Consider the following 23855-nt stretch of genomic DNA (forward strand, 5'->3'; position numbering starts at 1 on the left):
TGTGATTCCATTTGTAAATTTAAAGGATTTTGTCTAGTGCAGTTTTGCGTCAGTCAACTTCACGGTTTACTGCATAGTGCTGACCAATGTAACGTATAGGAAAACTTGGTATTGAAAAGTTACTGACCAATTTCTTAGCTGACCAATGTAACATACATGTATATGGAAACCCGATATTAAAAAGTTACTGACCAAATTCTTAGCTGACCAATGTAACATATAAGGGAAATGGGCTATGATACATTGTTAATTTTTGACTAAATACTTAATAAGCTTGTTATGTAAGCAATATGTCATTGACAAGTACTTTTACCTTTAACCCGATTTATGTCCTGATATTTGTTGATAAATGAAAAAGTAATACGAGTTACGGACTTGTATCAGATCGATTTTGTTATTATAACATTGAAACTTATAGTTGTCTTTTTAACTTATTTTATATGCCGCTAACTATGACTCAATGATAGTGAGGAATTCTTAAATCTTAGCTGACCAATGTAACGTATAGGAAAACTCGATATTGAAAAGTTACTGACCAATTTCTTAGCTGACCAATGTAACATATAAGGAAACCCGATATTGGAAAGTTACTGACCAATTTCTTAGCTGACCAATGTAACGTATAGGAAAACTCAATATTAAAAAGTTACTGACCAATTTCACACAAAGACCATTGGGTAACATCCATGGAACATAACAACAAGATATATCTCATCGATAGCTTAGGAAACAACCGGCCGAATGAAAGAATTGTCCCAGATGGGCTTAAAAAACAATTATCACAAATTTATGGAGCAACGGAAGATTGTATTAATGTCGTCGTACCTACTGTTCAAAAACAAGACAATGCAGTAGACTGTTGATTATATGCCATTGCACACGCTTCATCTTTCTGTTTCCAAAAAAAAGCCTTGTTTTGATTTAATATTTAATTCGCTAAAGCTCAGAGAACATTTACTGTTCTGTTTAGAAAATCAAGAGATGTCCGAATTCCCAATAACAACAAAAACGATCAGTGGAAGGCGGAAAAAACAAAAAAAAATCATTTTAATAGAAAATTATTGTGTGTGTAATTTACCTGCATGCTTAGGTCAAGTACAATGTAACAAGTGTTCCCAATGGTTTCATAAACATTGCGTAAAAGCACCAGTCGATATATCACATATAGATGTTGAATTCATATGCCCAAATTGTTCAATCAATCAATCAATCAATCAATCAATCAATCAATCAATCAATCAATCAGTCCTTGTTTAACTGAAGCTTTCATTATTCATTCATCAAGCACACTGTAACATATGCTTCGTTCACTTATTCGCTAGCACACTCATTCAATCAATCACTCACTATCAATAACTCTTTCACTCACACAATCACTCAAGCAATCAATCAATCAATCAATCAATCAATCAATCAATCACTACTCACTAGCTCATTCACTCAAAAAAAATGGGCCATGGTAAGAGCGCCTCCACGTGGTGTGGCCTGGATGTAGACAGTTTTCTTTCTATCTTTTACTGATAAAAAGACATATATCTGCAACGAAACGCTCTTGGAATAACAAAAAAGAATATTCGTCAATTCAATTAATTATTTCATATAACATTAAAACATTTAAAACACTGAAAACAAACATAACAAACAGAAACACTTAAAAAATAAAAATCCTTCTTTGTTTATATGGTCAGCAATTCGTCAGCAAATCTCTTCTATTCCTATATGGTCAGCTAATCGGTCAGCAGTTTAGCACGACCCATATGAGGTTGATATTAAACGACACGTAGATTTAACTGGGACTAGTGGGAGGATACTTTAAATTGTAATACACATTCGAAATGGCCGAAGCACCTGATTGGCACCAGGATGTGCCGCCCGTAACTCTGGCCGTTCTCGGGCGAGTCTCCGTCGGAAAAACGACTCTTGTACGGTTGTTGTCGGGGGGAGAGTTCGACCCAGCTATAGCACCTACAAGAGAGTTGACGGTCGAGCAATATTCCCGAAATTCCAAAATCGTTATATGTGATTTACCCGGCTATGGGTCAGTGTCCCAACCTGTGGAAATGTTTATTGAACAGGATTTTACAATTTATGATGGATTCATTTTTGTTTGCCGAGATAAACTTGACGATGACGATCATCAAGTTCTGAAGAATTTGCCAAGATCAAAAAGACTGAATGTTGTTAGATGTGTATCTGACAGTGACAGTGACAAGGATCTGGACTCATTGTTGGGAGCCACGTTTGAAGACTTCGCTTTATATCGCAAGGACCAGATTTTTCTTGTTGACAGCCGACATCAGGACCTCTATGGATTTCCACAATTAGTCTCCCATCTTGACAATGGAGCAAACTTCAAACGGGCGTCACCGAGGTATGAGTACTTTTTCGCAAGCCGAAAATGTATGACGTCTTGTCTGAGTAGAAATTAAGTTCATATACAATGTAAACAACCAGATTCTTTTGACGATTTTTGTTTAGGGGAACATAATGAATGTCCTCTAATAGTGTGAAATTTATTTCGTTATTTATTAAAAAAAAATCCAATTTTTTTAGTGAACATGTTAATAAAAGGTCAGTTTGTTACAGAATCCTGGTTTTCAAAAAAGAAAAAAATAGAAATTATGCTACCTACCTACCCTAGTTTTTTGAGATGTTAGCCAGACGTGTGAACCTTTGGCAATGACAGAGAGGCAGATTTAGGTCTCAAAAGCCGTAGAATTTCTTATTCCTTTATTTTTTCAGTCAAAAACAATGATGGAAACAATGTTAACAAAAACTTGATATTCTTTATTATTTTTAGATTTTCGGAAAATATGCATAAAATATGTCATGATTAAGAGTCTTGTCAAATGTCAGTGTTATTTATTGAGAAACAGAAGGAATATTACCTCTGACTTGTAAAAACTAGTTTATATTAAGAAGAGCTGCTGATAAATCAAATCAGACTGCCAATACAGGGCAGAGTGAGCAGACCACTGCAGAATTGTGTATGTTAATTTTCCAGCCAAAATGTCGTAAAAATGTATACACTGTAGATAATTAATAATATCTTGGAAATGTTGTTTTCGTTAATATTTTATAATGCCTTTGAGATTTACAAAGATGCTGATTGGTAGGATGCCAATTCACAAAGAATGCTGAAAAGTAGGATGCCAATTAACAAAGAATGCTAATTAGTAGGATGCCAATTAACACAGTGGTCTATTGTACTGGTAACTAAGCAACGATCTCGGCCGAAGTGCTAAGTGATTGGCAAGTTGTTTACTGCACCATCGATGTTCTTTAAAGTGACAGATTAATGGGATATTTTAGGATGGTTGATAGAATTTTGAGGTTTTTAAAAGAAACTTAAAGGCCAATTTGATATGATTTCAAGTTTTTTTAAGAGCTTTCAAAAGCGGTAGATTTTGACGGGAAAGCTGTATGGCGATAGAGGGGTCTCAAAAGTGGTATATTTTACCTACCACCATGATGTATGTGTTAGCTGAAAGAACATTTTGCCGGCCTTATATCATCCAGTGAGGGATTATTGATTTTTACCACTCAACAAAAGAGAACATATTTCATTTTCATAGAGCAACATGTTAATTTTACACAGAAAATAGAAATGACTTTTGAAATAATTACATTTTTCTAAAATGGGAGAATCGTTGGTACGGTACACTGTCATTTCAGTTGATTTTACAGAGAATGTTTCGCATACATGTGAGTTTATTCTAAAAATAACCATACATTAATATAAATATGATTAAACTGATCGGGGGCCTAACTTTCGCTCTGTGATTAAGTTTCATTCAACAATATTCAGTTTTTCTCAAGTTATTTAAGAAAACCTCCATATCCAGGCAAAAAGGTGTCCCTAACCAGTATAGACAGCGAGCGACGTTAACGGAACAGGCCATGCCGCTGACACGCAGCAATTCAGATAGGTGTGTATTATCTAGTAGTGAAATAACTTGAGGCCAAAAAAATAAATATCTGTGTTTCCGGTTACATGGTGAAAGAAAATTGGGTCGGTCTGCGATATTCTATTGCATCGGATCAACTATCTTGTATCGAAGTTTTTTTAATTCACAAAGTCAGGAAAAAATAGCATTGTTAAATTTCCTTCGACTACCGTATTTCCCCGCCTACATTGCCAATGAAATCTGGTGTTTTTTGTATAGACTTGTTTATAAGACGGGTCGATTTTTAAAGTAAGTCCAGCACTTCAATTTCTCCAAAACTCATTTTAAACTGTGATATTGTTAAAGCCAAACAGTCAATTATCAACTAAATTTGTTAATTTGATTGAAGAAAATCGCCGATTTTCTTGTCAACTGTGAGCTCACTAATGTGGAGGTAGGTTAATAATAGAACAAGGTAACGCGCTTACGGATCTATTTTACGTAACTTATTTTGCGTACAATCAAAGGTTCATTCGTATTTGTAGTGAAATCAGACATTTTGGTCATGATTTGAAGGTTCTCAGATGACAACTATTGATTATTATCTTTTCGATCGTATGGTATTTTCTAACCAGCCTAGACGAAAGTGAGGGAGTAAAATAGGATTGTACGGTATCCGACTGACCGATTTAAATACAAACCATTGCCACACGCCTTTGATCTAATCACCCTGGTACTCTGACCTTACGAATTGTACCGTTTGATCTGCAGTCTATGCATTCCAAAACATGTGTTAATAAGTTAACTTTCACAGGTGTTTGTCTGGATTTCAGTTGATGGGACTTAAATTAGGCAAAATAAATAACCATTGATAATTGCGGATAAATAAATGTAACGATTAATGAAATATGTATTGAAACCTCGCATGCGCAGTTAGCCTGCATGATATACGCTAAGCCTAATTGTAAGAAGCCTGCATGGTATATGCCAAGCCTAATTGTAAGAAAAAAGTGAGTTAAATTTCTGACATGGATAATAACACCGCGAACTATATGGGACCGCGCACCCCGGTTAATCTTGCAGCGTCGGGAAACAGGCCAGTATATACACCCCAGTATAGTAGGGGTGACCGAGCCCGAGCCACTTGGTCTAAGGAGCACCTGCAGTTGACCATTTATTTGGGGAATTAGCTGGCACAAATGCGAGTCGCTGTTATAAGTTCAGATCACGTTTTAATCTTTGGATTTGATTAACAACTCAAGTCCAATTAAGATGTTAAAAGTTGGTTCTTTATTAATTCCACATTTAATTTTAATAGTTAACAAAATAAATCCTAAGACTAAATTAACAAGAAACATCCAATAGTCCATGTGATAAATCAAGTTATGAAAGTAAGTGAAATAATTATTATATATATTACAATAAAAGTAGTTCAAAGATATTTCCTTAGTAAAAGAAGAAGTACAAAGTTCCTAGTTAATCTTCTCTCTATATTAAAATGATAAAAGTACAGACTATATATACTAACTAAAAATTAGAAGTTACCAATGAGAATTAAGTGATCAAAAGATAATGAAGATGTGAGGAGGTGGCACTCAAAAATAATTACTGTCAAAAAGTAAAATTTACAATTAGATTAAGTCTGAGATAATTGAGAAGTGTCAAAGTCTCAAAGAGAAAGATTTTGGATTAGTCAAGGGCGCCGACTACATTGGATATTACTCAAGTAAGTGCTCGATCTAAGGGACCAGTTCATAAATTGCAGAACAATGCTTTCGATATTGCACGATAAAATGTGAAGTTCAATGTATTCTATAAAAAATTACACTTTAATTGATAATGAAACCTTAAGGGCTATTCCATTTAAACATATACCCCACGGGGGGAAGGCACTTTTGAACTAGACCTCCCCCCTACAGAAGCAAATTAACGGTTTGGGGGTCCTACCTCTATTTGTTGTTATAGATCCGGAATAACCCCCTTCAGAAGCGATTTAAAATTTACAAGTATAAAAGTAAAAAAAAATAATTCACTGATCTTACATTAGGCTTTTATGGATGCTGTTAATGATGATTCAGATATTGAACCATTTCTGTTTTAATTTACAACATTTTCCCAAGGTTTGAAGAGTTACTATCATTTTAATTTTACACTCTATAGTCACCGTGTTTTATGTTTTAAACTATCTTGTTGCTGAAGATACATTGAAATCATTGATTTACCATTATAGGAAGAATCACATGGCACATAGATCTCCAGTCCATTTGTCAAACAGAACTTGATTTTAACTTTTTTGAACATACCCTTTAACCTTTTCTCAGAAAATGGCAAAAGCTCTTTCTTCAATTGACTTTGACCTTGACTTCAAAGTGGCAAAGAGATCTCATCAAACCTAATGACCCATTAGAAATTGATGTGAAATGCAATTTAATGATTCAGCTCTAACACTTCTTATATCATTAATTTTGATAAGAATAAGATTATAATTTATGCCATGAACTCTTTGTTTGCTGTGCAAAATTAAATGGCATATTTATCATGTTTGAAGCAAGTTGATGTGTCTATCTTAAAAATTAATTGGAAAACAAACACAACAGTTGAACATGGTTGTACGGATTTGTAATTTATTGAAAGATCTTGTAAAATTATTGTTTATAGTATAAAACAATATGCTGCGCATTATGAATATTATTATTGAATAATTATACCTTTAATAATATTAATAATAAGCACTTAGTAATAAGTACTTATAATTCTTTACAGATTATATGACTTTTAATGATCATGGCTCAGATAAAACAAACAGTCTGAGAAACACAACCAATGAATGGGAATCCAACCAATTATTGCTATCCAATTTACAGTAGCTGTGCAACAAAAGAGGTCCATTTATTAATCGCTGTCCAATCAACACTTATGGTCAAACCAACACTTTCAATCACTTAATAGTTGTTGAAACAACACTTGTGGTCCAATCTATAGATATAGCCATCTAGAAACAATAGTTGTCCAACCAACAGTTGCAGTTCAAACATCACTAGCTGTCCATTACACTTGCTGTCCATCCAACAGTCCAGCCAACAACAGTTGTCAAACCAACACTTACAGTCCAACTATCTATAGGTGTTTTACCAACACTCATGGTCCAACCAAAATAGCAGTCAAATAAACGAAAGCTGTCCAACCAACAGTAGCCTGTCGACCACCACTGGTTATCCATCACTATCCGCTTGCAGTCCTGGGTGTACTAGCAGCCAAACCAATTCTAATGCCAGTAATGGTGATCTTGATGGAAGTAATGTTCTCAAAACATAATATCAGCACATTTGAATCATATCTGTAAATAAAAGGAAGGGAAATTGAAGCAGAAGTGTTTCGTCTATTTCATTTAAAAACAACAACAATAATCAAATAAAATTAGGAACAGCATATATTTTTCAGTACAGTTTACCCCACCCACCACAACCTCCTGTCTAGGTAGTTTGTCAAGCGCTTAATATCTTATGCATTTCATATCTCTATGATGTATTATAAAAACATTGAAATGCCATATATAATGAGAAAATATAATTCATAACTAACATGGGGTGGTAATTTATCGGATTTTAGCGCTGTTATTAGACTTCATTTCAACCCGAAAAGAAACCGGAAGTTCCTATGCCGCAAAGGATTATGGTATATTGAAAGGTTGTTATCTAGGAATAAAACAGAAGTATTCCGCAAAGTATAAACAATTCAAGGGAGGTAACACGAATTAACTGTTCGATCGGTCTGAAGGGATTTTCACCCTTACGTCATATGCGATTTAATTTTTAAATTTCGATACCCCCCATCAGAAGCAAATTTCACAATTTGGCAACCACCTACAGATGCAAATTAGTGAAAACGACACCCTACCATATATGATGAAAAAAATTGCCGCCCCCCCCCCCCCCCCCCCTGGGTTATATGTTTAAATGGAATAGCCCTAAATTATAATAGCCCTGATTATCATTTTTTTGAAAATTTTGATTTTAAATACCGACTTTCCCCCAAATAGATGAAGGTTACACGGTACTATTACAATATCCTTTATGTTTCTAAAACTCATACGCAGTAATCTCCCTTGGCGAGCAGCAAAAAAGCGAGTTTTGAAAAATTAACATCGAGCTTAATTGTTTGTTTCAAAAATGTCATTCGAAAGATATTCCAGATAATTCCCTCTTAATGTATAGTATTTCTTATCCCCGATCTATGTACTCATAAGAGTAAAATGTGTTCACAACAACAAATGCAATATATAAAGCCCGGAATTCACATAACATGCCTGTACAAATAAAAGGTGAATTTTATGCTTTATGAAGTAACGTGTGTATATTTTTGGTATAATTTTGTTTGTACCAGAGGATTAGCTTGGGAAAACCAGAATATTTCTAATTCCAGGCTTAAACTACATTGTATTGTAACAATATTATCAACCATAATGTCCTTCGGACATATGTATACCCAACATGTTATCATTGAAATTAAATTAAATGTGTTTTTTTTTGTTATCTACATGCAAGTTTTTTTTCTGATTTTATTGTGCCAACTGGATGCTATGTATCAATTTTTTCTTGTTATGATCTGAGATAATTAACTGATACTAATTAAGAAGAGGAAGCAGTAAAAATCTTATCAGAAATTTCCAAACACTCAATTGCAATTAGAATGACTGACAAAAGTCTATGCAGAAAACTATGAAAGTTAATATTATAGAAAAATAAGATGTTACCAAAAAAAAAGAAGAAAAAATACATTTTCTAACAAAATTTGAAAGAGAAAGTCACACGGTGACATATATCCAAAATATTTTCATTATAGAGGCAGCAAAATGTGTCTTCTGTGATCAAAATGTGTTTGGACCAATAACAAGCATTTGCTAATTAGAAGATATTTGACAGGGTGAAATGTTTGCCGAACTCGGCTTTAAAGTTCAATGCTCTGAGAAAAGAACTAAGGCATTTATGCGCTCAAAATGCTTACATTTTATGATGTCCACAGACAGTATTGACACTGCCATTTTGTTTTCCTGTTGACAAAGCGTCTCCGTAATACATATCAGGAATGAAAGTTTATTCTCTCGAATGCATGGAATCTGGGACCAGAGACAGAGAAACAACGAAAATAACGATGATGTATTTAATTTTTGAATTTTTACCTGTATGCCTAAAAACAGATTAGGGTCGGCAAGGAAAAATGGGTCGGTTGGGTTACTGAAAAAACAGAGTTTTTTTTAAAGCCTGAGCAAACAGTTTTATTGGTACTGACTGACCAAAGCGTTTGCATGTAAAGCTGAACATTTACATTAATTGAAGCGCGAACTACTTGTCGTATTATATTCTTTAGTATTAAGGCCAAACAAAAAAATGCTGTGGTTCTGGTTACCAAACTGAACCTAGTTTTAAGTCAAGACCCTATTTTTTTTATTTCTTAACCTAAAGGTCTAACCAGGAGTTCAAAGACGCATGTGGCTGGATATTGAATAAAAAGCCGACAAAAACAAACATTCATGCATTTTATAAGTCAAATAAAAACAAAAATACGTATAGATAAGATAAATAAATACATGTTCCAAACGACCATTGTGTGTAATTATGAAAAACAATAAAACCTATCGATATGTTTGAGTATATTGTAATAACTACCTTTCTACCAAGTCGTTGTATATGGGATGACTAGAAAATTAATGAGTTTATATACTGAAAATCAAATAAAGGAGTATAATTTATAAAACATGATGAAAAACAATAATTTACAGCACACATCGCAAAATTAAGAAAAAGTGTCGGTTATTCAGATTGACATCCTCCGATATTTTGATGGTCGGAATGAAAATTTTCTGGTCTGACAATTTTCTTTTCAAAACCTTGTTTTTTCAAAGCCTTTGTTGCAAATTTCACACTTACAAGGAATAAAAAGATGTTCAGATATTAACTAGTTTTTTTGCCAGGTTTTGCGCCGAAATAAGATTTAACAATGCCATTTTTTGACACTTGCACTTAATCTTACTAAAATTTTGATTGGTGGATTTGTTGGCAGTGTGTATTTTTAGGACCGTACCAGTTCTGTATTTGGAATCGAATAACAGTTGCCAAAGGATAATATTTTTGTAAGTAACATGTGAAATTATCCTTTAAAACATTCCAATGTTCATGACAAAAGTTCCTCATTTTAGCGCTTCAAAGCATCGCACGATGTATACACAGTAATTTACATTATTTGGTAATGTATTGCAAAGGGAGACAATGTTGCATGTTGTTTGACTTAGTGCGGTACACTCTCAGACATCAGGTTTTTTACTCAGGAAATTCACATGAAATTCTCAGGAATGTCTTGATAATTTCTGCATGGGCTTTAACGAATACTACATCGGATTCCTAAACAAATGGTTATTATGCCCCCTTTTGAAAAAAGTGGGGTATATTGTTTTGCACATGTCGGTCGGTCGGTCGGTCGGTCGGTCGGTCGGTCTGTCTGTCTGTCGGTCGGTCGGTAGGAATACCAAATGGTTTCCGATCAATAACTTGAGAACGCTTTGACCGAGGGACCTCATACTTGGTATGTGTATTGGTCATCACCAGCAGATGAACCCTATTGATTTTGAGGTCAGTGGGTCAAAGGTCAAGGTCAGTGTGACCTTTACATGAAAAACGGTTTCCGATCAATAACTTGAGAACGCTTTGACCCAGGAACCTCATACTTGGTAGGTGTATTGGTCATGACCAGCAGATGAACCCTATTGATTTTGAGGTCAGTGGGTCAAAGGTCAAGGTCAGTGTGACCTTAACATGAAAAACGGTTTCCGATCAATAACTTGAGAACGCTTTGACCCAGGGACCTCATACTAGGTAGGCTTATTGGTCATGACCAGCAGATGAACCCTATTGATTTTGAGGTCAGTGGGTCAAAGGTCAAGGTCAGTGTGACTGTAAGCTGAAAAAAGGTTTCCGATCAATAACTTGAGAACGCTTTGACCCAGGGACCTCATACTAGGTAGGCTTATTGGTCATGACCAGCAGATGAACCCTATTGATTTTGAGGTCAGTGGGTCAAAGGTCAAGGTCAGTGTGACTGTAAGCTGAAAAAAGGTTTTCTGATTGTCCATATTTATGCCCCCTTTTGAAAAAAGTGGGGTATATTGTTTTGCACATGTCGGTCGGTCTGTCTGTCTGTCTGTCTGTCTGTCGGTCGGTCGGAATACCAAATGGTTTCCGATCAATAACTTGAGAACGCTTTGACCGAGGGACCTCATACTTGGTATGTGTATTGGTCATCACCAGCAGATGAACCCTATTGATTTTGAGGTCAGTGGGTCAAAGGTCAAGGTCAGTGTGACCTTTACATGAAAAACGGTTTCCGATCAATAACTTGAGAACGCTTTGACCCAGGAACCTCATACTTGGTAGGTGTATTGGTCATGACCAGCAGATGAACCCTATTGATTTTGAGGTCAGTGGGTCAAAGGTCAAGGTCAGTGTGACCTTAACATGAAAAACGGTTTCCGATCAATAACTTGAGAACGCTTTGACCCAGGGACCTCATACTAGGTAGGCTTATTGGTCATGACCAGCAGATGAACCCTATTGATTTTGAGGTCAGTGGGTCAAAGGTCAAGGTCAGTGTGACTGTAAGCTGAAAAAAGGTTTTCTGATTGTCCATATTTTTTTAATGCATGCACAGATGATTGGGATTGATGTATAAATGTTTGTATAGAAATGATTTTCTTTTATGTTACTATTTTAGTTGGGCATTTATTTGCCTTCTTAAGTTATCATAAGTAAAGTGCATCTTATGCAATTTTGGAGAAAATTTGCCTCAAGCTCCTCTATCCACTAAGTGCCATGTTTGTTTCAAACTAAGATAGATGATCATCAAGGATATATTTTCTTCAGTAAAGTTTTAAAGTAAGAGTATTGTTCTGATATTTGTCTTATATAGTAGACAGTAGAAATTTATATGTCACTAAATGCATGAGTTGAAGTATCAGTTTTCAGTGAACATCTAGTTTAATTATGCCCCCCTTCGAAGCAGAGGGGTTATATAATTGCTTTGCACATGTCGGTCGGTCTGTTGGAAGACCAAAGCTTGTCCGAGTGATAACTCAACAATTCCCGGACCTATGGTCATCAAACTTGACATGAAGATTAGGTATGACCAGTAGATGACCTGCCTCATATGCATCCAATGACAAATCAGCTGTCATTTCAGTCCATGCATATTTCATTCAATTGTCCAAATATTTCTGGCAACTTGTTTAACAATATCATTGATAATACGCAATTTTCTATTAAACAATTTTTTTTTCTTTTAAGCAGTATTTGATAATTGATAAAGATAAAATCTCATTATTTTTTACATCTGGACGTGAAAGCTGTCCGTCACATGGACCGACACCATGTCAAAATTTACCAGTCAGGACTGTTGAACCGACGGTTTCGCGATGTCTGATTTACAGCAGTGTTAATACTAGTTAAAATACAATATGATTATTTTTATAAACTATATAGTATACATTATATAATTATTTATATAAATGAGAAATCTCATTCACTTATTATGTTGGAAATATACACATAATAGCAGAAGTTTACTCTATTTCAGCTTAATAAAAAATTTGCACCCGCACCTAAAATTTTGCCTAGACTGATGATTTTTTGCCTAATATTTCTTGAATTTTTTTCAAAATAAATGTTCTGTATATACACTTTTTAATATACTTGGTGTACTTTTATTATCATATCTATTTCTATACAGAAAACTAGTATTCTCTTTTGCTTAAGTAAGAAGATTGATGAAATGCACTAGTTATTCATCACACATATGGATCGATACATAGTTGAATAACAGCTTAAGTAAAAGTATAACATCTAATTAAATGGAATATAATGTACTATTTCTAAATATAAAAAGCTATATAAACATATTTAGATTTTCAGTCAGTTTTTAGGCTGTTGGCCACTAGACCTGCAGACTTTTACAACCGTATCTTCCGGCATAACATTTTTCAGTATTGGCGAATTAATGCACGCACGGGCGTATCAACCCCAGGGCGGTTAGAACTGTGGTGGTCACCGACCTAATTTACATATACATTCACATCGAACATACCTTGTAGGCAATAGCTACGGACTGCGTTCTGCATATTAATTAGCTTGCTATAAATAACGCTGTAATGAGTTCTCAATCTATGTTATGTGGTCAATATAGTTCGAATAAAATGCGTTTTCATAATATAACGCAATTTAATTGTACATACATGCCATATTTTCTGGAGACCATTCAGGGGGATTTGTTCAAAAGGCTGAAAATTCAGGGGGATTTTGGTTGTATTCAGGGGGATTTTTTAGCAGGTCTAAGTTGGCGAAATTTTAAAGTATTTTTAGACGCAAGTACGAAAAAATGTATTCACATATAGTTTGCTTTGAAAACCTCTTAACTTTTTCATTATACAGAATTATTTTATGTCATGATTTATCACATTCTTATGATACACTGTCATGTCATACTGTAATGTTCTTGCAGAACAAAATATGTCATTGGAAAAATATGTTTTCGAGACAATTAAATTAAATTTACCTTCCTCCAAAGTCTTTTAAAAAAATGTGCTTAATTCTATCAGCTTGATGACTTTCAGACAATAAGAGAATAGAATAAATAATTAATTTCTTCCTTCCAAAATAGTAATATTTCTTTGCCTTTGATAATTACTACTAATTAATTGATCACTTGTTGTAAGTTTCCTTTAGGCATTTCACCCTCGTGGAGTTGTTTCTTTGCATTCAGTTTCACTCACATACTGTGGTTTAACTTACTTTGTCATTATTGCTTGATGTAAAATTTCTAAAAAAAATCTTATAAATTCCGGGGGATTTTTTATCTCCCGCCGGGAGACCGGGGGATGGATCGAAATTCCGGGGGATTTTTTCCCCCGCCGGGGGATATGGCATGTATGATTGTACATTAGGCAATTATTTTAATATTGGCGATTTACAGAACGCAATATAAAAAGCAGAATTTTATAAACCTGTGTTTTTATTTTGCTTCGGCCGCAGACCGATAATATCTACATGTAAATTGTAGTGTAGTCTTCTAAGAATAGAATGTGGGTCATCGTATTCGGACAGGTGTATTCCCCGGAAATAAACTCTGCGAAGACGTCAAAACTAGGAAAAATATGGATCATATTATGATGCAATTAAATGCTATTTAAGCGTTTAATATAAATTCATAATGTTTTAAATGAATGCTTCATTTTATCCTACAATCATTTTCTTGGGGGATTTAGTTATTTCATGAGTATATTTTCTATGTTTTAAATTTCGTGACATTTTTTATTGAGGTTGTTAGTTTATACTTGTGTTTGTAAATTGTATGTCGTATAAAACCATTCTCTTGTGTAAGTACATACTAACAACCTTTTAACCATTAATGAATGAATATTATACACTTTTCACCACTCAAATTAAATGGCGTAAAACGTTGACAGGCTATTTACCTGCTACAATTTGTGTCATAGTCATGTAATGCCGAACGGAAAGTATGTGAATATTTCTCTGTTTGTCTCAGTATTTCAGTTCAATATTTTGAGCACGTAGCATGATGCATATGCATATTTAAAAAAACAACACAAAAAACCCTGATATAATCTGTTCATGTTAATCTGTTAATTTTGTCCATGAGTGATATACGTTGATGGCATTAACATGTATGTACATCAAACATACAGGAAATAAATAGTAGAGTCTTAAGACCGCAAACTCCAAAGAACTACTTCTTTTCATGTCGTTTAACCCATTTTTTGGTCTCAATGCACTCTATGTTTAGCAGAATGACGTCGAAACCATAACAATAGATAAGTTGTATTGCGGTCCGCTTATGAGTTCATGCTATTTCCGCGCTGTATTTCGCTGTTTTCCGGCGTTTTATTTTTAGCAGAATATAACTATTTTTAGATCGCTATATTTATAAGATTAATGTGGGTCTAAATAATGGAGGCTCTGGTAGGAAGGTAGCATAATGATATTAACACTGAGTTTAGCCCAAGATGTTCCAGAAATTATTACCGACCGCAAGTGTCTCATAGCCTGCAGGGTTTGTTATTATAACCTGACGTGACCTTGAAGCACGTTTATTGTAGTGGTGTATTTTTGATATTACTTATATGAGATAAGAAACAAAAATTAATGTCTGAATGTCAAAATAGTTGTATCTCAGGTTTCGCGTTGCTAATGCTTCAAATACTATGATTTGCCTGCTAATACTATTCATTCTATGATTTTTAAGTGTTTATATTTCTAATAAGAGGTTTTCATTTTTTTACATTAAAGCTTCGTTATGGTGTATTCTTGGCATAGTTTTAGACATTAGGCTTTCAATTTATATTAGCACACATGCCGGCCCTGATACGACAGTGAGTTATGCATACGTTTGGTGAAGCAAAGTAGTTCAGATTAAACCTGTAAAACATCTGAAGAGTGCGAAGTATCCATAACAGCACTAGTACTATTTATACACAGATAATTACATAAAACATAAATAACATTTATTTATCAATAAACCATGAAAAGGCACAATCATATAATTATTATTCTTAGAACAGACAATTTCCGATAATCTAAAAATAGTTTCAACTTCATTAACTGAGCGATATTCTAAAAATAGTTTCTACACACATGAACTGACCACATGTTTGTCCTCACCGCGGGAAAACGACCATCTGAGAAGTTCTGCATTTTGAAAGGAATTATTGCTAAAGTTGTTCGTAAAATCAAATCATTTTCCTTAAAATATTAAAAAGTGTATGTTCATAAAACTTGGCTAACGTATGATATCTTATCAAAGCACCGAAAAACGGATGGGGATACGTCGACGGAGGTGATAAGCTGTGCATTTTGAATGGAATTATTGTTTGTTGTTTGTAAAAAAAAGTATTTTCCTTAAACAAAACATGTATGTTCAGTAAAGGAAATGATATATATGATGTATTATACTTTCCTATCGTATGATATCTAATCAAAGCAACGAAAAACCCTTAGAAGCGATTGAAAGGGGCATGCATTGTAACATTACATGCATGGAGATGGGGGATTACGACGATTGAAGTGATGCTAACATAAACAAAATGACACCAGACGCCATAAAATAGATATAGATATGTTTGTATCCTCGCCCAATGTGGGCACAAGCGCTCTTGACCCTCTTGACCATTCACTTTTATTTATTTGCTCTCACATATTTGCCCGCAGATAGTCTTTCAGTGCATTCAAGCTATCATTTACCTACTTGGGCATTGTCTATAATACAGGGTTCCCACGCTACTGGGAAAAGGGGAAAAAGTCGGGAATATCGAAAAGTCTGTTCCCGGTCGTGAAAATGCCTTGAATTTTGCGATTATAGGTTAAAATCGGGAAAAAGGCGGGAAAAGTAATATTTAAAGTTCGAACTGTTTTGGGTACGAAACTAGTAAAAGTAAGTACTCTCGATCATCTAGACGCTTGCATCTGACTCTGTTCTGTTGAATTGACTCTGATCAGAGCGGCTGAATGATCGAGGCTAAGAAGGTTTCCGTTATCACATGCAAGCGTTTATTTGTCACTGCCGTCTGCATTTAAAAGTTATTTTAAACAAGAAATTGGCCCCAGTTTGTCGGGATTCGCTTTATATACACTGTCAGTAAGAATCGTGGGTGCTATATACAACGATATTTTTAATCTACAGTATGCTAATTAATGACACGGACCTATAAAGCATGGATTGGCAACTGCCCCATATCGGTGAAACGATAAGAAATAATAATTTACCCACAATCCTTGGCCTTTTCGGCAAATATCGAAAAATTCCGCCGAATCTCCGATCGGTGATTAACGGCGATCTTCGGTTATTTCCGCCAACTCTGCTAATTATGCCTTGTTCGTTATATATTTAATTATATTTAATAACTGTGATTTTAATCAGATTCCATTGGACTATTATCAACTCAAATAAAAGTACCACGCATTTAAGTCAATTTTAATTAATGTTTTCCTACATGTATATATTCGGCCGATGTCGGACGTCTCGAAAATGACCACACGGTAAGATCTCGGAATGAAATCCCGCTGCACGCGTGAGTTTGAGATTATCGCATTAACACAGATGAGAGTTGCCAATCCATGGTTTATAGGTCCATGTTAATGATCATGGATAATTAGCGATCCATGCATTCATCGAAATATATTTTAATACGTGAAATTGGCCCTAGTTCATTAAAATAAACTTGAGATACGCTGTCAATAACATACTTGAATGTTAATTGCAATGGTCTTACTAGTCTGCGAAGTGCTACACAGCCTGGCAAATATTTGCTATTCATGTGTGAATCTATGAATGATCATGCCTTTAGACTGACCTTGCTCGTATTTGTAGACATTGAGAAGACCACAGTTCTTTGGCCAGTAGACATCATAATAGTTTTAAACTTGTGCAAAAAAGTCACTTATTTTGCATTTTCACCCATGGATTGATGAAGATTGATGGACCGATATAGCTGAATTGCATGCTCATTGATGCAAGTAGATTTTTTTTAAAGAGAGTTCAACTCTTTTAAAATGACATTGGATGTTATGAGTTCAAGTTGTTCAATATTTGTTTAGTCCCTCTTATGGATTGAACAATTTGACAACTTTCTTACTTTTGTCTTGGAACGAGCCAATTTTGGCAAAAATCCATGAAAACCAATTATTTAAGACTGCTGGCAAAAAGATAGATCACAGATATTTATATTTAAGATCAAAAATTGGTGTTTTATGCATATTTATTTAACCGTTAATAAACCATAAAACATAAATTTTCCAATATAAATATGAAAATTAGCGATCTGATCTTTTGTTGGCAATCTTTTATTGTTGGTTTGCAAATATTTACGTCAAAAATTGATCTATCTCAGACAAAAAATGAAATAAGTTGTTAAAAAAGTATCTATGAGAGTGCAGCTTTAAAAAATGTTCAGAAAGTAAGTTTTTGTTCAGAGAGTAAAACTTTTTTTAATGTGATATTTGATTATATTTACCTTAAGAATGCATTTATCCACCAATTACGAAAAATGGTATTGTTAGGAGATCAACCGGCACCAAACCATGCTGGCTGATCAGAGTCCAAACTGTTCTATGCACATATAGTAGGTAAGCCTTTAAGTTTCCAAGTAGCTGGCTGATCAGGGTCCACACTGTTCTATGCACTATAATAGGTAAGCCTTTAAGTTTCCAAGTAGCAAATACAAATAGCCTAGACCCTGATCATGCCAGCTGATCTGTGTCTACACTGTTCACAGAGGCCAACAGTATTCAGCATGCTATAAAAGGTTAACAAGAAAGACCATTGATGCAAAGCATCAAAGGGCGCCGTTTAATAGTTTATGCACTTGTTATATGTTGAAAAACAAGGAATGTCAAGACCAACAAGCATATTATGGTGCATTGAACCGCATCTATGAAATTCTCAAAATATTTGTAGTATTCTGCATGACAACATAGGCAAAAGCATTGAAATTGAAGATTTTCAAGTTGGGGTGGGGTACATTAATGAACACGACAGAATTAGGGTGCTTGTGCACTATACTTTTTGTCATTGCCACATACCCATATACCAAGTTTTATTTCAATACCATAAGTAGTTTTAAAGTAATGCTCTGGTCAAGAAAAAGCGGCAAAGGGCAATAATTATGTAATTAGCTTAAAAACAGCTATAGTCATTGTGCACTGCACTTCCTCTCGTTGTGCTAAATACCATTGAATGATGTTTAATGAAATTCCAAAAAAGTAGTTTTCTAGTTATGCTGCGGACAGGAAAAGATACAAAGGGAATAACTCTTGCAATACCCTGAAATAGAGTTATTGTTCATGTACACTCTTCCGATATAATGTTTTAAAGATAAATTGAAGACAATCTATTCAACCATAAATAGCATTTTTAACACCCATGCAATCGCCATCCATCTGCATTTTTTAATCATAATAAAATAACAGTAAAACCCAACTGTCAATCAACTTGAAAACCGCTCCTACCACTAACTAAAATAAATTCCCATTCCATAATAGGCGCGCACTCCAGTGCGGCGCCAATCATGTTGTTCAATAAATGTCTAAGAAGTTCAGAAAGTGAAAGGTTTTGTTTTTGAGAATAAAACCCTTTGAAAATGATATTTGATGTTATTTAACAAGTTGTTTAATAAAAGTCAAAAATGGCAAATAAGTTATTTCACTGAAATGTTTCGTTGTAATAACTGTGAAAAAGGTTGAGAGAAAGTCTGGAATTTGCAAAAAAAAACCTTGAAAAAGTCTGGAAAAAATCTGGAATTTTACTTAAAGAAAAATGTGGGAACCCTGTATAATAGCTAGGTTTATAATTATCTAATTCTAAGTTCATTATACAATGTGCATTTTAAATGAAAGTGATACTCATCTTATATATTAAAAGGTGCAAATAGTGGATATATGCCGATGTTATGGCATTGATCGCGCAATTCCATCTACTGGTTTCAATGAAGATAGCTGCAGTTTAGACACAGACATTCAGATTTTCGTAATATTTAATTCTTTAATACAAGAATAGGTATAGCTGCAGTCTAAAACTTGATGCATGATTGTAAAATCCAACCCTTCTTCACATATCTGATACTATACCAATTTTGTATGACATTACTTTTCTACCCTTGTTTTCATGCATCATATAAAACTTGACTACAAAGCAAATCTTTTGTAAGTGAACACCAATTTGGCGTTAGCCTCGGTCCATATACACCTTTGGTGGCTGACTGGCCGGTCCTTATAATGTCAGATGACCCTCAGTGGTGTGTAATATTTCTTAAGTAGTTAGACTGCCTGTCCCCAATCGACAAGTTGCGTACACTTAGTTGGTCATGACAAGCAGATGAACCTTATTGGTTTTGAGGTCACTGGGTCATAGGTCAAGGTCAGGGTGACCTTGAGCTGAAAATCTGTTTCCTTAGTTAACTGAAGAACGCTGGGGCTCAGGGTCCGACAAGTTGGTCATTACCATTTAATGAAATTTATTGATATTGTGGTCCAAGATCAAGGTCGCGCTGACCTTAATCTAAAAAATCTGTTTCCAATCAATAGCTGAAGAACATTTGGGCCCAGTTGGTAGGCTGTTAGACATGACCATCGGTTGATCCATATTGATTTTGATGTCAGTGGGTGAAAGGTAAGGCCACACCAAATTAATGTTTAGTTCCTCGGATTTTTGCCAAAAAAAATTGGAGCGAAAAAAATAAATAAAAAATTTGTCAGTTTTCATTAAAACCGAAGCGAGCGAAGAGCGAAAAATATATTTTTCCTTATATTCAATATAAATAAGAAGGATTGTTCAAAATAATTGCCCTTTAACCCATTTTAATTCCATCTTGAACTGAACCTCTAATGGACATTGGGAAAATGTCGGAATACACACTATTTATTCATCCGTGTTTAGTACAAACATTATATGGATAAATCTAATTTCTTATATAATTAAAACATACTTTAATATGACAAACATTCATAATAATAAATAACCCTGCTTTTAGTAAAAAGTTTGAAACGACTTATATAAATCTACCTGAATCAGTTTAACATCATATGCAACTGTATTTAGACATAACTTAGGAATTGATTTTGTGTTTGTAAAAAATGATCACTTACACAGGCATCATCAAACATCAGACTCCATTTAACATAGACTAAATTTTGTTTTTATTATCACAGGAAATGCAATGACATGTGCTTATTAAAACAAAAAGAAGGATATTTTTTAGAGTACTTTTTTTGGTTATTTAGATGTTTTTATGCACCAGCCAATTGTATATGCCCCTCCCCCCCCCCCTAAGTCCGGAATAGCGGGGACATTGACTTCCGGTCTCTCAAAACCCGGGTAAAATACCCGACCTGCAAGGACACAGTGCTGGTAAAAATCCCTGCCAAATGGCCCCGCATCCCCGAATACATGTGTAATTCTATATTTTAAGGGATTTTCTCAAATTTTATTTACAAATTTCAAGAAATAAAATTTCACACTAAAAGAAAGTTTGCTTCCATTAACAATTCTGAATATTGAAGTATTTGTTGCAGAGCACACTTTTGACCGTTAGTGCTAAAATGGAGGTGGAAAATATATGACGACCGGACAAAATGTCATTACCGCAACATATTTCAAAGTATGAAATAAAATGTCCATTTTTTCTTATTGTTATGAAGCTAATGAGCGTAATTTGTTGTACACAATTACGAATATGTCCAAAAGTGTCATAAACATGCTTTGATAATTAACTCAATTGCGATTATTCAGAAACAAACAAATTTGATGTATGAAAGTAGTCGATATTAATGATTTGCTGAACATATGTCATTTGATCGTTCAGTTATAATCGTCTTTTCATATGAATAACGTGTTTGCTAATATAATAAGTTTAAAACAGTTTTCATTTCTGAAGGTCTATGTGAGGCCCATTCCCGACTATTTTCATTATGAAGACAAAACCACATTCACTAGGCACTGCGGGGCCACCTGTAAGGTAAAAACACAGCCCATTGCCTCTGCTGTCTCCGGTATAGCCCTGGAACAAGGGCGAGGGGTAGTCTAAAATAATAGACGTGTTATACGGAATTCTTCCAATCCCTAGCATCTAAACGGGAATGTGGAAAAAATGGGGGTGTTTTAAAAATATTGAAATTGTTTTAAGTGAAGTATTTAATGGTTGAAAATTATCATAAAGAGTTATATTCATATTTTACCATGTAAGTGAAATGTTATTTTGCACTAAACAAGCATTTAATGCATTAAAACAAGTTGTTTACCTTTCCAATAAAACGAAAGTTGACTGACACAGACAACAATTATGCGAAGGGGAACAACTTGATACAATCGTAATAGCTCAGCCTCCTCCGACAAAGCTTCGAGATAGACCTCGTTATACAATCGTAACAACTCGGCCATGACCGAAATGTTCCGAGCGATTTAAAACTGTGCCCTAAAGCCTTGCAGGTGCCCTTCATGTGTATATCGTTATGTTTTGACAGAATGAAATGAAGAAAAACCTTCAAACTCATAATTATAAGTTGGATATTTATTTTTGTTGTGTACGGAACTAATATAAAATAACATTATCTGGTAATATTTCTTGTTTTTATGATATTTTATAGACGCTATATGCTTTAACCCGGAATCCTGATCGGAACAACTACCCACTTTTGATACTAAACAATTTGTACGTGAAGGATTTGCCATATCAAAAATCTAAAAAAAATCCGTCAACGTACAATTATTTGGACTAGGGCGAGGGGTGGGCGGGGCAGTGGTTACAATTGACAAGTGCATTACAATCCCGGATTATGCTGCAAATAAAAACAAAATATAAACTTACGCATACGTATGTTGAGGTTTATCCAGACCAGTGTTTATATCACTATTTGTGAAAAGATAGTTGTTCAAAACTGTTGTTTTGTCAGAATTTGATCAAAAATGAGCTTGATACATCAATTTGGACCAAACAATGACTCATGTTCCATATCATCTTCAGCATCGTCGTAACGAGGTAAAATTTTGGTCCCTTGTATTATAACTTGAATAAAACAGTACAGAACCAAGTTGATCATTCCGATTTCCATTCAAAACGAGTCACTAATTACGCAATATAATCGCTACCAGTCTCAGATAAACATGCTTTATTGCATAATGATTGCTTTAAATAATGATCCTTTAGTGCATGAGACAATCAACAATGACTTCAAGCATGCTCAAAACATATTTATTGTCAAAAATAAGATTTAATTTCCAAACTTCAAGCCACATTGTTTATACCGGAAGCCGCCATTTTGATTGAATTTATTGAAACCCATGCTAAACCGATCGAGATACAGTATAAAAACACTACGCATCGGTAACTTCCCTTTACAAAAACACGAAAACTAGCGTAGAAAAATTATACTTGATTATTTTTAGCCTTTTAATAAATTATTACCTGAAAAAAATCTGCTTGGCGATCAAAATGGAGGTGCGGGCGCACAAATTTTTTTTTTATTTTTTTATACATTTTCAAAAAAATAGGAGCGGTAAATCCGAGGAACGAAATATCAATTTGGTGTGGCCTTAAGGTCATTAACTGATGAACACTTTGGCCATGGAACCTTGGTAGGTAGTTTGAATACTACGAGCTGATGAACACTCATATGTATATATATCTAATTGTTAAAAACTAAGCCTCTATAAATCTCCAAAATATAAAAAAAATGTTGAATTTTTGTCATCAAGAGACGTTTGAAAAACAGAAGATGAACTCATTCACCAGTATTACCGGTACCCAGAGCTAATCCCAAAATTTCTCCTGCATAACCAGGACTTAGTCAAACAGACCAGGTATATAGTTAACTGATATGCTAGTGAAGTTACACAGATATTTACTAGTATTTGAATTTGGTTTTAGTGCCTGACCAGCTAATTTAGTTTGAGCACAATACAAAGGCTTGAAAACTAAGTCATCATTTCCATAAAACTTAAAATTTCTCCTCAAGCTTCCGGCCTTATTAAATATCCTATTTTTTGTTGATATTGTATTTTGAGTTTCCATCTTTTTAAAAATTCAAGCAAAGAATCTAAATTTAATTGTATTTCATTTTTTGGAGTTTGCAAATATAATTCTATTGTCAGCATATAAAATAATTTTGTTTGGTCTAATGCACCAGTGAATTGTAACCACGGCCCCTAGGTCTGGGGAATAGCGGGGACTTTGACTTTCGGTACAGCCAAGCCCGGGCAAAGTCCCCACCCTACGGGGATGAACTGCCTGGGAAACCTCCGCCAAATGCCCTCGCACCCAAGGGACTCTAGGTAAGGCACATTCCCCGCCATATTTAGCAGAAATACCAAACAACCGCATTCACCCGGCACTGCGGGGCCACCTGGAAGGTAAAAACACGG

At 34.6% G+C, this 23855-nt stretch overlaps 1 protein-coding gene across 3 annotated transcripts in view; it reads left to right on the forward strand.

Moving 5' to 3' along the window:
- Nucleotides 1-1747: 1747 nt before the first annotated feature.
- The window catches only part of LOC128237241 (T-cell-specific guanine nucleotide triphosphate-binding protein 2-like), a 34720-nt gene continuing 12612 nt past the window's right edge, over nucleotides 1748-23855 (forward strand). For 2 of the 3 annotated variants that reach the window (XM_052952590.1, XM_052952591.1), the window contains exon 1: nucleotides 1748-2371. In XM_052952590.1, coding sequence (XP_052808550.1) covers nucleotides 1836-2371 — 536 coding nt within the window. In that variant the 5' untranslated portion in view covers nucleotides 1748-1835. Of the gene's footprint in view, nucleotides 2372-3845; nucleotides 3930-23855 lie in introns of all 3 variants that reach the window. The other variant, XM_052952589.1, reaches the window with a different exon arrangement.

Source organism: Mya arenaria, chromosome 6 (genome assembly GCF_026914265.1).
Source record: "Mya arenaria isolate MELC-2E11 chromosome 6, ASM2691426v1".
Lineage (NCBI taxonomy): Eukaryota > Metazoa > Mollusca > Bivalvia > Myida > Myidae > Mya > Mya arenaria.